This window comes from Thermobia domestica, chromosome 7 (genome assembly GCF_964235325.1).
Source record: "Thermobia domestica chromosome 7, izTheDome1.hap1.1, whole genome shotgun sequence".
In the NCBI taxonomy this organism is placed as follows: Eukaryota; Metazoa; Arthropoda; class Insecta; order Zygentoma; family Lepismatidae; genus Thermobia; species Thermobia domestica.
In genome coordinates, this window is record NC_137460.1 from 241,606,518 (window position 1) to 241,623,491 (window position 16,974).

At 37.6% G+C, this 16,974-nt stretch overlaps 1 protein-coding gene across 4 annotated transcripts in view; it reads left to right on the forward strand.

The window, feature by feature from the left end:
• Positions 1-16,974, forward strand: part of LOC145690787 (uncharacterized) — a 105,491-nt gene that overhangs the window by 52,771 nt on the left and 35,746 nt on the right. For all 4 annotated transcript variants that reach the window (XM_081766055.1, XM_081766058.1, XM_081766056.1 and 1 more), the window contains 3 exons: positions 2,244-2,404; positions 5,231-5,358; positions 15,907-16,375. In XM_081766055.1, coding sequence (XP_081622181.1) covers positions 2,244-2,404; positions 5,231-5,358; positions 15,907-16,375 — 758 coding nt within the window. The remainder of the gene's footprint in view (positions 1-2,243; positions 2,405-5,230; positions 5,359-15,906; positions 16,376-16,974) is intronic.

The following is a 16,974-nucleotide window of genomic DNA, read 5'->3' on the forward strand; positions in this document are numbered from 1 at the left end:
ACTGACGCGCGCATATGGCTATGTGGACTTCTCACTCGCTGAAACAACCTGCCAAAGAGAAATTAGGGAAAATGTTTCAGCGGTAGTAACACCATACTTATCGCAATGATACTATTTTAAATTCAGAATCCTTCTCACTTTTCCCTGTTAGATATTCAATCATATTTCAAGGAATATTATTAAGAAATAGAAGGAGACAAAAAAAAACTAAATTAATAACTACCTTAAAAATTTATATGAATTACTGGTATCCATAAAACTTTCAGCAATCTTCCACAATCTAGGTTCGACTTCTGTTTAATCGCAATACCGGAGTGTATCAACACTGCGGAAGGCAAAAGCGAGCGCGGGAGGCTTACATTTTTTTTTCACGTGCTACCCTGGCAATTGGTTTTAAGTTGGTCACAAGGGAGCGGGTGAGGTTAGATTTACATCGAAGTTGCATCACTCGAGTGTGACGTAATGTCACGTGGTAGTGTCATGGGGATCAAGGTGGAACAAAGCTAGACCTGCGGGGTTTCTATCCCCCTTCGCTCGCTGACCCTCGCTCAGCTATATTTTGTAACGTAAGTAAATCACTTTATCAATAAAGTTGTGTGTGCAGTGGACTAATTACCACGTGACATTACTTCACGACGGGATGGTGCATGCAACTTCAGTGTAAATTTAACTACACCCTGATGAAGGAAAGCAGAAATCTCTAGGTAAATGGTGGAAAAATTATAATTTATACATTATATATTACGCACAAGGACAAAGGAGTATTGTTCTCATCTTATTTTAATGATAAAAGTGTTATGAGAACTTAAAAAAATAAAAAAACTTTCCTTGGACCGGATTTGAACCCACGCGAAAATCGATTATCACTACTAGCCCGATCGCTAGGATGCTCGGCTACGAGGGCCGACAACTGACGTTCGATTTGTGCTATATGTATGCTACGTGGCGAAAAATGAATAACTTCAACCAATCAGAACCATGTATTTACCTTCCATGGCTAGAGTCGAGCGTGATTAAAATATATGCGCGCGGAAGTTTTTGTAGTCTGCTGTTTTCTTGTTGCTTTTAAAATTGTTAACTAAATTTGTGTGTATTTGAGTGTGTGTTAATTATGTTTTATATGCAAATTAAATGATTAAATATACATTTATTGCAGACGAAACGAAATTTTATTAGTCAGGTTTTTCACATTCCTTTCCAACGCCGAGGCTATTTAAGACATGGCCCTACAGCTTAATGTTGGTTCTGAACTAGATACATTCATACTTAGATTAAGCCTAGTGTTTCTGAATTGAATCGAGTTTAGCGTCCCGTTTCAGCAGGGAGGCTATATGAGACGTGGGTTTACGGCTTCATGAGAAATCGGAACATGAGTTCCCGCCGGGAATAGAACCCGGATCTCTCTTGCCATAGACGATTACGCTATTATCATAGCTATTCACAAAACAATGTTAGACAAAGTTGATGTGAAAAAAGTAGCACAAAAATTTGTCTCCAATTGTGGAAAACGGCAGTCAGTCTCGGCCCTATGGAGGTAAAGATGAAGTAAAATGTAAAATAACAAACTGTTTTTGTTTAGATAGCGAGAGCAAAGCAAGTTTAGTTTAGTTAAATACACAATTTCCAATCATTTTATTTAACTATACATTGTTCACCCTTATTTATAGGTAGGCGTTGTTTTGAAAATATTATTGTTTCTGAGTATTCAGAGATAGGAACTTCATACTACCGTTTATCATTATTTTGTTTTTGACAGACACTTGGTATCATTTAAGTTTAAGTAAAATTGTAAAACAAGGTTAAATTTTACTGTTTGAGTGTATATATATATATATATCTATATATCTATCTATCTATCTATCTATATATATATATATATATATATATATATATATATATATATATATATATATATATATATATATATATATATTACCACATTTTACAAAAAGCTAGACTATCAAAGATGAAAATTAATCAAAATTTAAGTTTTTCTTTGTTTTTTAAGTTAAAAAAAACTTGTTCTTTTTTCTTAATAGTTTTGTTCAGTATAATTTACGCAGGAGACGGAAATAAGGTAATGGGCGTACAAATAAAGTTTCAAAAGGTAACTACGATTATATCTGAAGAGACGTTCTAAATATTTTGTAAACGTAAACAATAAATTCTTAATAAATGTTATTTGTACATTTACAAAACTAGTATAACACCTAGGCATAACAGTGTTTTCTCTACTTTCATAGGCCAACGCGTGGAGTACCTTGTGACGGAGGAAACAAAAGATACATTGCCGCGGGCACTCGTGTGGTTTGGACACCCAGCGTCAAATCTCGCGTCACAAGCTTGCCAACTAACTAATTATTGCAAAGAATATAAAGTAAAGAAGAATGCAATTCAGAAACTGGTATGTATGAAAATTTCTAAGTTGTTCTGGTTTGGTAATTCTTATACTTTATTCAACCTGTAGATTCTCTAGCGAAAGGAAACACAAAAGCTTGTCTTTGCATATAATTGGCAGAAATTATAAGAAATCTTGAGATATGAAAAATGAGTATAAAACGCACTACTGAAAACTTACATTTGGACACATTCTGTAAAGATTTGCGAACCCGAAAACTATGGATTCGGCACTAATATTGATCATTTCCCATCATTTGTATATATATATATACAAGGGCGGATCCAAGGGGGCTATAGGGGCTATAGCCCCCCCTTGACCCTCAGGTATACATTGGATAAAATGGACTTCAATCCTGTTTTACACTGGATAAAGCGGCAAACTATGGTTTAACCCCTCCCTCGATCATATCCTGGAACCGCCACTGTATATATATATCCCCTTCCTTAAGTTGCGGGGCTCAATTTAGATTTAAATGGCATCGAAAATGTCACTGTTCATCTCAGCGACCTAGAAAACTATGGATTCAACACTAATATCGGTCATTTTTGATCATATTTAAGTATCTCCCACTCCGCTAGGTTGCACCGTCAAAGTAAAATGATAAAAACAATCTCAGGCCTGAACCTCATCTATGTGCAAATTTGATCGAGATCGGTCGAGTGGTTCAAGAGTTATTTTTATTTATTTTTATGTATCTCCCCCTCCTCCTCCCCCGCCCTATGTTGTACCGTTAAAGTGAAATGATAAAGCCAGTGTTGAAAATTTCATCTAGACCGGTCGGGTGGTTCAAGAGTTATTAAATCACAAACGAAAAATAAACACTTACCATATTAAAATGTGTACAAATATCACGCGCGTCCTACAAAATATATTTGAGCTTAGGTGGTTGAACCCCCGTCCTTTATGAAATGGGCATGTCATTTCAGCATGGTAATATCTTTCCCTTTTTTGCAATAGGAATGATGTGGTGAAACGTATCGTAATTGTATCCCTAAGTCTTAAGTTAAACGACATACACAAATGATGGAACTAATGAGATGATGTACTAATAAATTTATTTTTGGCGACTGCAATTATCTCAAATAAGCTTCCCAATAATAGAGTAATGTAGTCTGTTTGCACTTTTAAGGAATTCGGATGTTTTGAGACCGTCATAATTGCAACATAGCTATATAAATGGAATATTTAGCCACACTTTCTTCAAAAGTTTAAATTTTATTACCATTGACTCAAACTTTCAAATTTTAAAGAAATGATGGCTGAAAGTGGAATTGTTCTGCTTCTAGTCTAGGGTTACCATTCGTCCCGGAAAATCCGGGACCATTACGGAATCGAGATCTGCGTCCCGGCATCCCAAAAATATTTTCCAGAACGCTTAAATGTCCCGGATTTTAGCGAAGAAAGGAAGGGAATATTGTAGTGTGCTTTTCTCAAAGGGTTAGGTACATAATTATTCTTTTCAACTTCTGAGTATGGTAATTCAAAAAAAAATAAATAAATAAATAAATAAAATAAAATAAAATAGAATACATAAAACATTGATTTAATTAAGTTCACGATTTTACTACTTTGACATTGAACGAAGCATTCGTTTCATTGGGCCAGGGACAAAAGGTTTTACTGCTCAATCTTATTGTTAGGTTTAGTACTCTGTTTCAATCCGTATCTTGCCTCAGAAATATTTTAATCAATAATCCCTGACCGATATTTGTGGTAAGTTTCCGCTGACCATTCAAAAAGAAAAATATATTGTTCAAATTATTTAAAAAAAAAAAAAAATAGACACCAATGAATTTACCACTCAAAAAAAGAATATAACGTGTGAAAGGAAGCATCATACCTTGAGTGAGCTAAAGAGACTCTGAAAGCTACGAAACATAATAGATCCTGAGAAAAAAAAAAAAATTCTTTTTGCTTACCAGAGGGAGGGGGTAAATCATCTGCTTACGTTTGCTTAACTAGAGAGGAGGAAGGTCTACTTAAAAGACTAAAAATGTGATTATGCAATACATGAACAACTCTATCTAATGGAAGAAAGTAAATTAGTGTATAACGTTTCTTTTCATTTTAAGCATTTCAAAGATTCTCGTAATTTAGTAGCGTCCAGGATTTTCATTTTTTAAATATGGCAACCCTATTCTAGTCACAATTGGTGAAGTCAGCCATTTTAGAACAAGAAGTTTTCTTCGTAACTTAAATATAAAAATAATTGTGGTTTTTAAATGGTTTTTATTATTGAAATGCTTTCCATTTTTGGATCAAAAGATCCAATATATTTCAATCAAAAATTTTCTTGTAGACAAGGGCTCCTATTTCTCTGTAAATTTGGGGAGGCCCATTCAGATGCAGAATCTATATATATGAGGCTTTTAAGACAAGTTGCATTCAAATTATGCCAAATATTATATATTCATAAGTACAACAAGGGCCCACATGAGCTTTGCTCCCCCCCGACCCCCCAGGATCGGCGCCATTGCTTGTAAGCCTTATATCTGGAGAACTGCATATAGTGTAGCCAAACCCAAACTATCAGTTAACTCAGTATGATGTCCTTATTCCGTAAAATAAATTCAAAAACTCGATTTAGGGGCTGTTCAAAAATGTTATGGCTTCTGATCCAAAAACTAATTATTCGCAAAAATCATAATTTTTTGATCCATTTTTGGTTTTCCTAATTTTCTTCTTAGAATCTATTTGTATAGTGCCTAAATGTTATTTATAGCAACGAAAACATTTTTAAATCCTGAACGTCAACAGTCATTCATAGAATATATTGAAATTCTGTTTAAAAGGGAATAATTGTAACAAATTTTATTTTTCTTTCCTTAGGCGCCAAGGTTAGGAATGTATGCACAAACATTTTGTGATGCTCTTAAATGTCCATTTCCCAGTGATGATGGCGATGGAAGACAACGAAGCTCAGTTCAGTCGTCAGGTGTTCGGAGCTCAAAAGACAGGTATTTTCTTTAAATAAACTCCAAGTTTCTGTTTTACCTGAACACACTTGAAGATTATTTAAAACAAGAAAGAAACGTGTAGTAGTGTTCTCAAGTAGACTCAGTTCCTTCAGTATGATGATACATTTCATTTACTTTTAAAGAACAATTTAGCTCACTCTGCTTACATCAGTAAAGAAAATTTTAAGGAACAAAGAAGTAACTGTGAAGTATTCAGGTAGGCCCGATGTTGGCATCTAGGGTGAATCATTTACATGATATTGCTACCAAGATGGAGATTTCTGGAAGAAGACAAACTAATGGGTTGATAAATGAGTCGGTAATAGTGGAGAAGCTGACGGAATAACAAATGAAGATTTTTTTAAATATAAAACGGTTAAAAATAGGATACCAATTAATGAAAAAGTAATTATGTAAAAGTAATTTCAAATAATAATAATAAATGATTGATAATGCAGAATAAAAATGTGTAGGGAAAATAATTGTAAAGAAATAAAAGAATCGAAATCAGTAAAAAAAAAAAAAAAAAGTATGGAAAATGGAGTAATTGAAGATAAGATATTACAGATGGTTAAGAGTAAATGGGTGGTTTGCAAATGGGATGGGATTGTCCTTCGGTCTTTCTATGAAGGAAATGCGATATGTTAGGGAAAGATACTTACGCGGAGAGTCTGCTCTAATACACTGTTGTGATAGATTATATGTTCTCGGGTAAGTAAATGGAAAATTGATACAAATGGAGCAGTATCAATAATTATTGTTGCGAATTGAAGAAGGCTAACATTAAGCACATTTAAGCATGCAAATGAGATTGAGAGAATCACAACCACCAGCATAGAGGAAAGAGTGTTGGGAGTAGGTCAAAACTCCCACACTCAGAAAATATCAAAACGACCACATAAATGGTCATAACCCACACACAAATTGCCAAATCTCCCAAATCCAAGAACGGTCATAATCCCCATAGCCAAAACTCCCACACTCAGAAAATGTCAAAATGCTCACACAAATGTGCCTGTGGGGATTATGACCGTTCGTGCATTTGGGTGATTCGTCCATTTGTGTGGGGGCTATGACCGATTGTGTGGGCGTTTTGACATTTCTTGAGTATGGGAATTTTGACTATGGTAATTTTAACCTAGACCCAACTCTTTGACTTCTCCTGGGGGTGCGATGGCTCAGTGATGGAGCGTTCACCTCCGGTGCGTGGGGTCCCTGGTTCGATCCAGCTCGCACCGTGTAGACTTTGTGATAGAAAACACCGTGCTCGTAGGTTTTCTCAGGTTCTCCCGTTTCCTCCCACTTTCTTCATTCCACCATTTCATTCATTTCTCATCATCACCGTCTCCTTTAGCCTAACCGGCATAACCGTGGAACGTACAACTCAAAGATCTCTCTCTCTCTCATATCTTGACTTCTCCTTCAGTTCCTATCAACAACCGTCAATACTCCTGAAGCGCTCAAATTTTCCATCTGCTGATTCTTGAATACACAAATATACTACATTCGACCACCTATTCTGCATAAGTGTCCTCAAAATCTTTTGCTCAGACACTTTCATGACCGTCAGAAAGATATTACAATTCTACCGTCTCCTTTAGCCTAACCGGCATAATCGTGGGACGTAAAACCCAAACATTTCATTTCCTTTCACATTACAATTCTATTCGCGAACTGCTTATTTGACAACAAACAATTTCTTATCCTTGCTGGATTACTGTTATTTATTACACGTAGAATAGGTTTTCCTACATACATTTCATTTCTATTGTCTTATATCTATATCTGTATCCATCTATCTACGAGGAGGAGTCCGAAAATAACTTCCCTATGGACAGAGATGGTAATGCAAGACTAAAACTAGCATGTGACATTAAAGACCAGACGTACCTTTATTTTTCCACGTAAGCACCACTACCTTGAAACATTTGTCATACCGGTCTATAAGCTTCAAAAACCCTTCGTTGAAAATTAAGGGCTCTGCATACGGAAGAAACGTCGAACAGCTTCTGTGACATCAGCATTGCTTCCAAAGCGCCTGCCACTGAGAGTTTTCTTCAAAGCGAGAAATAGATGGAAGTCACTGGGTGCGAGATCAGGACTGTACGGTGGATGGGCAAGGCGCTCCCGCCCAAGAGTTGCAATATCGTTTTGCGTTGCATCGCTGAGTGTGGTCTCGCATTGTCATCAAACAACAGAACAGCAGATTTGAGAAGAACAGACCGCTTGTTTCGAACCACCTCCTTCAATTTCGACAGGGTGTGACAGTGCAGCGCAGCAGTGATGGTTCCAATCTCCAAAATGTCCAGCAACAACACCCCTTCGGCGTCCCAAAATCTGTTAGTAGCACTTTCTCTGCAAAGGGCGTTGTTTTGAACTTCTTGCGGACAGGTGATGATGGATATTTCTCGGTATGTCCAGCATTTGCTGCCGCCCCTCTCTGAATTGGCGACGTCATCTGTGCACCATTTGTTTCGACATCACATCAGGCCCATAGACTTGCACGAGGCGGTTATGGATTTCCGCACGCGATGCGTCACATGCCCATTCATGCCGGACAATCGCTCGGACTTCCTCCTTTGCCTACGATTTCAAAACGCGCCTTCTCTCCACAGCTACCAGACTGACTGAGAGACTCGTCTCCACTTTGCGCAGGCGCTGTGACGGCGACATCTGGAGGATCGTGGACGAACGAAACCCACTTGTGTCTGGGTGCGTTGCCCTTGCAACCGCTGTTTTGTTCTCCCCATTGCTGTTCGCTTTCCTCGGGAAAACGAGAGGAAATCTTATTTCCGGTCTTCTCATATCTCTATCTATCTATCAATCTATATCTTTATCTATCTATCTATATCTATATCTATATATCTATATATATATGTATATATGCTTGTGATATAAATAAATTTCTATTTTTTATTATTTCATGTTCATATAAGGCAGTAAAATAAATAATGATGGTGTCGAAAATGCTATACAAAACTTACGAATTGAGATAGAAATTTAAATTGTTTCGCCAATTACTACACAAAATGAAAAGTATAAAGAAGCCAATATTTTCCACTTCATTAATTATAATTCGCTCTCGTGCACTATTTTCGACCCATCTTTAAATTTATCTTCTTGCACTGAAGTCTGTCTACTTTCAGTCTCATAACATTATCTCGTGATCCTACATTACAACCAGGCTCCCACCTACCAGGGGAGGATCTAGGGGGGGGGGCGATCTTCCCAATCGCCCCCACCAGAAGAGAAAACTTTCTTGTTTTATATATATGTCCTGGATCCGCCCCTGCCACCTACATGCTACACATCTACTTCTGAGATCTTGATTATTGCTTATCTATCCTCTCTGATGAAACATTTGGCGAAAGTATTTATGGTGTATCTTTGTTTACTATGTGAACATGTGATAACTTTCTTGTAATAAATTTTCCATTCCTGTTTTTCGAAATTCCTTTTTCTAACTATATGTATATGACGAGGCCACTAACGGATCTAATTGCTGGTAGAGTCTTAAAACATGAACTATATATACCAAATTCAGTGGTATTTTAAAGTTTCAAAACAAACCGGAAGTCAAAGTTTATTAATGGGAAGAGGTAATTTCGTATCCAGATTTGGAATCTTAAGCAAGTAATCAAAAAACACTTGTTTTAAACATTTTTTTCTGAAAGTGCTGTCTTTCTTCCTGAAACGGCTTCGAAAATGTGCTGAGAACAATTTCACATGAAGAACTACGAGGGCTTTTTTAAAATTTTCTTTCTTCAACCTCCGTTAAGCCATCAGAGAAGAACGACGTGAGATGACGAAACGAGATAAGACAAAGCTGTTCATTGGACATCGCTTGCCTCCTACCCAATAGGCAGATTTAATCATTGTAGAGTAGCGACCTTGAGAACATATCGAATGGAATCGAAGGGTCACCAAGTGTGAACTACATCATGTAATTCGATTGTTCCAGGCGGAAGGGCATAACTCAGCCTAAATTCATCGCCGAATGAGTAAGAATGACGGCGGTAACTTTATAAGTGATGGCTGTGCGCACGAATGCTGCAGAGAGTTTAAAGAAGGACGACGAAGGCGTAGAATGCGATATCTGAACTGTCTGCTGAGTTCCCTGAAATTTGAAAATCAACGTCTGGAGAAATCGAATTACATTTGGCGTGCGCTTGATTGTACTCGATAAATCGAATTACACTTGACGGGCGTTTCGATTGCACTCGATAAATCGAATTACATTTGGTGGGCGCTTCGATTGCACTCGATAAATCGAATCACAGTTGGAAGACGTTTCGATTGCACTCGATAATTTGAATTACATTACATTTGGCAGGCGCTTCGATTGCACTTGATAAATCGAATTACAATTGGCGGATGCTTCAATTGCACACGATATATTTTAAAGCTCGCACTCCACAACGATTGAACGACAGACTTTGTGTATTAGTATGGAGGATAGGCGACGTCCTACGGGACGGGGTCTTGTCTCCATTTCGTCATCGTATCTGGTTCCCCGCTGGTGGCTTTGCGGAAGTTAAGCAAAAAGTAGTCCTCGTAACATTCATTGACATTCTAAGGCCAAAGGAACATTTGGATTTTTTCAACTCAAAGTTGTTTCTTCTTTTTTATGCTTTCCAAACATGAAGCAAAGATCGCCATATTCTATTTGAAAAATCTGGTTACGCCACTTCCTGTTTGTGTCCCAAAATCTAAAATTTCATAATTTAGTAGGGCATTAACGATTTAATTATCATGGTATTTAATGCTTTTACAAAATTCACGTTTTTCAATTTTAAAAACCGTGAACAATTGGTATTCTAGTATTAAGCCTAGTCTCCCATTACATTTTCAATATCATTTTGAGGGAAAGGAGAACCTTCGTATTTGCTTGCGTACAATCTATTCATCATATGTTATGTTCGATCATGTTGTATGAGTTAGATTGACTAGAGAGACCTAACAATATGTGCCGTGCAATTTCTATTTCGTAAGAAGAAAAAGAATTAATATTATATAAATTAGATATTACAAGCTGTTGATATTAAAAATCTCATAATTACGTTGTGTACACAGTAAAATAAATCTCTTCTTTTCTGATCCATACTGTAATACACATATACAATTAAATATTGCCATCCCAGTTCGTTTAAAATTATTTTAGTATCCACCAAAACTTACCACTATAATTATCTCAATAAATTAAACTATTTTTATTCTTTTTAAATTTAGTATTTCCTTAATATTTATCATTCGTTTCGCAGAAATTAAAAATACACTTCAATCAACTACGGCTTCCTCACTTATTATATCTTTAACAGCATAAATAAAACAAGTTTAAACAAGTCTGGGCAAAAGATTTGTTATCATAAGATACAGGATTGTTGTCCTTATGGTCCTAGAATTAAATATACATAAACGTTATTGTTGCAATACAGAAATAGGTAATTAAGTGAAAAATCTTTGAGTTTTACGTCCCACGATTATGCCGGTTAGGCTAAAGGAGACGGTGATGATGAATAATGAATGAAATGGTGGAATGAAGAAAGTAGGAGGAAACGGGAGAATCCCGAGAAAACCCACGCACACGGTGTTTGTCCACCATAAAGTTCACTTGGCGGGGGCTGGGATCGAACCCGGGACCCCAAGCACCAGAGGTGAAAGCTCTACCACTGAACCACCGCGGCTCCCAGGTAATTAAGTGATTTATAATTATATATAGGGTGTTTCGAAACAACACCGACAACATTTAGAAAGTGATTCCTGACATCAAGACAAACAGTATAGACCAACCTGGGTGCACAAATGCTTCCTCTCGGAGTAAGGCTACCGGAAATATAAAAAAATGAACTTTAAAGGTCCATAGCTCCAAAGCTATGGGACTTACCGTAATCGGGTCAAGACTTCACTTAGGAAGTAGTATGTGCCCTATCCAAATATCCAAGTTTCAGAATCCTGTGGTACTTCCGCAACTTTTTTTTTTTTTTTTTTTTTTTTTTTGAGGTAGTTGGTGAGTACTTCAAATTTATATGTCCGTAGCCAAACGCCCTCTATAAAAGTTGTTGCCTGAAAACCTTATGATTCTGAAACATGCATTTTTGGATAGCGTACATGCAAAAGTATTATTTTATTTTTCTTAGTTCTTGCATTTTACTTATACTGCCTAAGTAACGTTCTTAGAACCCAGTAAAAATACACTATTTGATAACCTAGAGAGTTAAAAGACGTGGTAATTCTCTGAATAAAGGTATTGCACTAAAGTTCTATTGTGTAGTGAAATAATGGAAAGTGCAACCTTCGTTGGAATTAGAACCCTGAATTATGAGTTAACCATGTTGGTCTTTTAGGGTTAGGATATACAAATCTTGACTGTGTAATAAACGTTTTAATATAAGAAATACAAGAAATATAAAGAAGAACAGTATCTCACAAAAGATTATTACAAGACTGTAAGTATAGTAGTTTACGTACCAGAAGATAAATTGCAGACCACTCGTTTCTATATAAATTAGTTAATAGCGTATTTGAAACTGAAAAGGTTTTACAACAATATGATGAAAAATTTCGTTAATATTTCAACACTACATTTGGGTAATTACACATAGGCTATACAAACGAAAAACAGTTACATTAAAAAGAAAAGAAAATCTTATGATAATTGTAAATGCACAAATCAGTCCCATTATTTGATTTAAAAACACTTCGCTTAAAAACTGAAATTACTCAAAATCCACTTCTGTTTTTCCAACACTACACTACCCAGACACACAAACAAATGAAAAAGAACTGCATTAAAAAGATCTGGAAACTTCTTAATTCTTCTTGTGTGGGTTATCTGATTGAGTATGTGACATATAGCATGATTATCTCATGTTACGCAAAGATCATTAATCTTCTTTTTTTAACACGTTATTGTGATAAGCCTCGCAACAGCATCCTCAAACCTTCGCCGAGATTACAGACAAAAGATCTCCTCCAGTTCCTTACCAGAGGGTAGCGTTCCCAAAACTGATGCAACGTTCCCTTTTTGTACTGCCATGCTGATGCGTTGCAGTAGAAAAGAGGTTGCTCTAGCATCTCCTGACGATAAAGAAATGCGGTGACCAACTTCTTTTATAAAGTTAAGGCCTTCGGGACCCTATGAACCACCCGATTCAATAGCTATAGCGACAAAATTATATTTGTCGAGTAAATTGCTATACTTCCTGCGTTTTTCTGTTTCTCGGCGAGCAGCCACGTTGCCAGATTGTGCTGAGGAAGAATGTAAATTTGAAGGGGCGAAGGTGTCGGAACAAGTAAAATCCCATAGAAGTGCTTTTCCTTTCTTCCACGGTATTAGGGTCATACCATCTGGCCTCTTGCCGTCTGCACGACTGCATCCCAACGGTTCACATATAGAAGGAACGCCTGCTGAAATTAGTGTCGTTGATAATGTCGTTGACGCTGGAGTGGCGTGAATGTCTGCCCGCACTATTGGCACAGGAGAGTCCATGAAGGCCCTTCTTGTCTACGACACTTCTACAGGCAGGACATCTGTGTTGCTCACAAACATCTACTCCCAAACGCAGTGCACTGGCAATTCGAAAACTGTCATTGGGAAGATGTAATCCTAAAGAAGGTGACGGGATAGCATGAAGCCAAGCGCCTGCTTTTGGAGATGATGTAGCTAGAAGTCTGGCCTTATCTTCTGGGTTATCGGATGACTGAAGTAGAGCTGAAAAGTGATGAATTATAAGAGGATCGTCCCAAGAGGATTGTAGTCCTCTCTTATCAAGGTCAGGTGGATCTGATCCCACTATAGATGACCACTTAGCAATGCTATCATTGACATCCGAATCCGATACTAGGCTAAGATCTTGTTGGAGAATGGTCTCGATCAATGGCTTAGTGCCATAGAATGAAGACAGGAAGGATGAAATAGCCAGATCCATGGCGCGACGAATGCCGAGACCTCCGTGGTTAACAGGAAGGGACGCCTGCAACCAAGAGTTATTGTTGAGTGAACAATTCAGGATAGATTCTAGACCGGTTTTCAAGGTCAAATCTTAACTGTTATTTATAATTTAGAAAAATAAATCCACAAAAATAATATTATAAGTTACTAGCATCGAATACCCGTTTCGCTGGGTTAAAATAAAAATTTTAAATGTATAACTCCTTATCTCGTGTGTTTGGTGCCCGTGAAATATGCTATTTTTGTATTTAGTGGCATGGATTTAAACGGGGTCGGAAGTCTCGCTGTTCATCTCAGCGACTCCGAAAACTATGGATTCGACAATAAAATTGGTCATTTTTGATCATTTTTATCTATCTCCCTTTCCCCCTCCGCAAGTTGCGCCTGAATTTGGATGTAAACGGGATCGAAAGTGTCATCTCATCTATGTTGAAAGTTTGATTGAGATTGGTCGGGTGGTTCAAGAGATTAAGAATCATAAATATAATGACTTTCAGTTTTATAATATAGATACTTGCACAATTTATCATCTTCCTGTTCCCTCGCCCTTGTGGAATTGTGAATTGACTTCAAGGAATCTTCGCTACAACTTTAGAAATATTCAAACAACAAAAATGACTCATAAGAATCATTACAAATTCACTGAAACGCATCAGCTGTAAGAGATCATTTGCATCACAGAATACGATAACAGTTCCGTTTTAGGTATATTTGAACTACTTTAAATTACATGGAATGACTTAGATAACATTAAAATAAATGACAATGTTTACAACTATTCCACGCGTGGAAAAGAAAATTTATCTATTATGTATCATCAAAAATCTGCATATGGAGAGTCACATAACTATATGGATGTAAAATTGTATATACACTATGTGATCAAAAGTATCCGGACACTTGGCTGAAAATGACTTACAAGTTCGTGGCGCCCTCCATCGGTACTGCTGGAATTCAATATGGTGTTGGCCCATCCTTAGCCTTGATGACAGCTTCCACTCTCGCAGGCATACTTTCAGTCAGATGCTGGAAGGTTTCTTGGGGAATGGCAGCCCATTCTTCACGGAGTGCTGAACTGAAGAGAGGTATCGATGTAGGTCGGTGGGGCCTGGCACGAAGTCGGCGCTCCAAAACATCCCAAAGGTGTCCTACAGGATTCAAGTCAGGACTCTGTGCAGGCCAGTTCATTATAGGGATGATATGGTCGTGTAACCACTCCACCACAGGCCGTGTAGTATGAACAGGTGCTCGATTGTGTTGAAAGATGCAATCGCAACCCCGAAGTGCTCTTCAACAGTGGGAAGCAAGAAGGTGCTTAAAAGATCAATATAGGCCTGCGCTGTGAGAGTGCCAAGCAAAAAAACAAGGGATGCAAGCCCCTTCCAAGAAAAACACTACTACGCCATAACACCACCACCTCCAAATTTTACTGTTGGCACTACACACGCTGACAGATTACGTTCACCGGGCATTCGCCATACCCACACCCTGCCATCGGATCGCCACATTGTGTACCGTGATTCGTCATTCCACACAACGTTTTTCCACTGTTCAATGTTTACGCTCCTTACACCAAGCGAGGCGTCGTTTGGCATTTACGTGCGTGATGTGTGGCTTATGAGCAACCGCACGACCATGAAATCCAAGTTTTCTCACCTCACGTCTAACTGTCATAGCACTTGGAGTGGATCCTAATGCAGTTTGGAATTCCTGTGTGATGGCCTGGATAGGTGTCTGCTTATTACACTTTACGACCCTCTTCAACTGTCGGCGGTCTCTGTCAGTCAACAGACGAGGTCAGCCTGTGCGCTTTTGTGCTGTAGGTGTCATTCACGTTGCCACTTCACTATCACATCAGATACAGTGGACCTAGAGATGTTTAGGAGTGTGGAAATCTCGCGTACAGACTTCTGACACAAGTGACACCCAATCACCTGACCACGTTCGAAGTCCGTGAGTTCCACGGAACGCCCTATTCTGCTTTCTCACTATGTCTAATGACTACTGAGGTCGCTGATAATGAATACCTGGCAGTAGATGGTAGCACAATGCACCTAATATGAAAAACGTATGTTTTTGTGTTCGGATACTTTGATCACATAGTGTACCTACTACCTGGCTTTATAAAGAACAATCATTGAAAAGTACTTTTGTCAGCTTAGTTAAAATTACTATTAGGAGATCTAAGTAGACCTTTGTGTAATTTCGAAAAATGATTAACTTACTTAATATATATAGTAATTAAAATTGTGAGTAATAAAGTCTATATGTGTAATTATTATTATGTAGGTTTAAAAATTATTTTTGTTAAACCAGGAGCATTGCATTGGTCTGTGCATTCTACCTGCTTTAATTATTATCATGTTATATACCATGGTTGATAGAGTCATTATTAAGTCAAAACAAATCAAATAATTAGCAGGAATTATCTGCCTTTTCATATATGAGAAATGATTCCTTCAACACACAATGTGTATTTAAACGAATGGTTCATTTATCAAAGTTTTAGTCTTTCGAATCTTACAATTAATACATAGTTTTCTAAATAATAGTGTTAAAAAGTTCTTTAAAACAATGTATGTTCATTTATCTTTCAGTCCTTCCACTTCTGAGTTGAAAGTGACACCAACGACGAGTGGTTCTTCTGTTACCTTCCCTGAGCTGACGAGTATGAATTCGAATCCCTGGAATCCTGTCCTAACAAGTACAACTACGAATCCGTGGGATTCTGTCCAGACAACAAATATAACTACAAATCCCTGGAATTCTTCCCTAACAACGAATATGGCAACGAATGTCTGGGAACCTGGCCTGGTAACAAGTATGGCTACAAATTCCTGGAATCCTTTCCACTCAACGAATATCTGGAATCCTTTCCACTCAACGAATATCTGGAATCCTCTTGATTTAAGAGGTGCCATTAGCAATGATTCCAGCCAGAATATTGCATATGAACAGAGAGGTGCCTCATATTATCATCCTCGGCAGGAAAACAGAGTCAGTCAAGAGACAGTGACAACAGATGGAGATGGATGTCCTGCTCAAATGTTAGCCCAGAACCAAGAAGTAAGTAGGAATTCTTTGCAGTAAAATATTTTATCATGTGTATATATTAATTTCCTGCTCTCATATTTACAACGTATTTCCTTTTAATATGTGGTATGTAGGAATCAATTGCGAGATAAATATCTTATAATCAGTTACTAAATTAAAGTACCGTACATCATATTGTATTTATAATGATACTCGGAGGCACGTTGGCCCATTGTCAGAGCGCTTATCTCTGGTGTGTGCTGTCGCTGATTCGATCCTCTGCCAAGGACAATGTCGTGTCCGTGGGTTTTCTCGGGGTATTCACGTTTCCTCCCACTTTCTCATTCCATCAGTTTTTCCATCGTCATTCACATGCTTTAATCATCCGTCTTCCTTAGTCTCAAGGTCAAAAACGTGGGACGTTAAACTGAAAGATTTCATTTTATAATGATACTTTCGTCTGATTTATTATTATTGGCCTCTTTATTCTGATGAGTGTATCGTCTGAGTATTCTGCACATTCTACAGATCTTAGACAACATCTAGGACTTCTCAGTGCTCTTAACTGTGTTTTTGGAGATGATCTAGTTTCTGTAGCTCGTGTTTTTATTTTTTCTTAGTGCTGCTCGCAT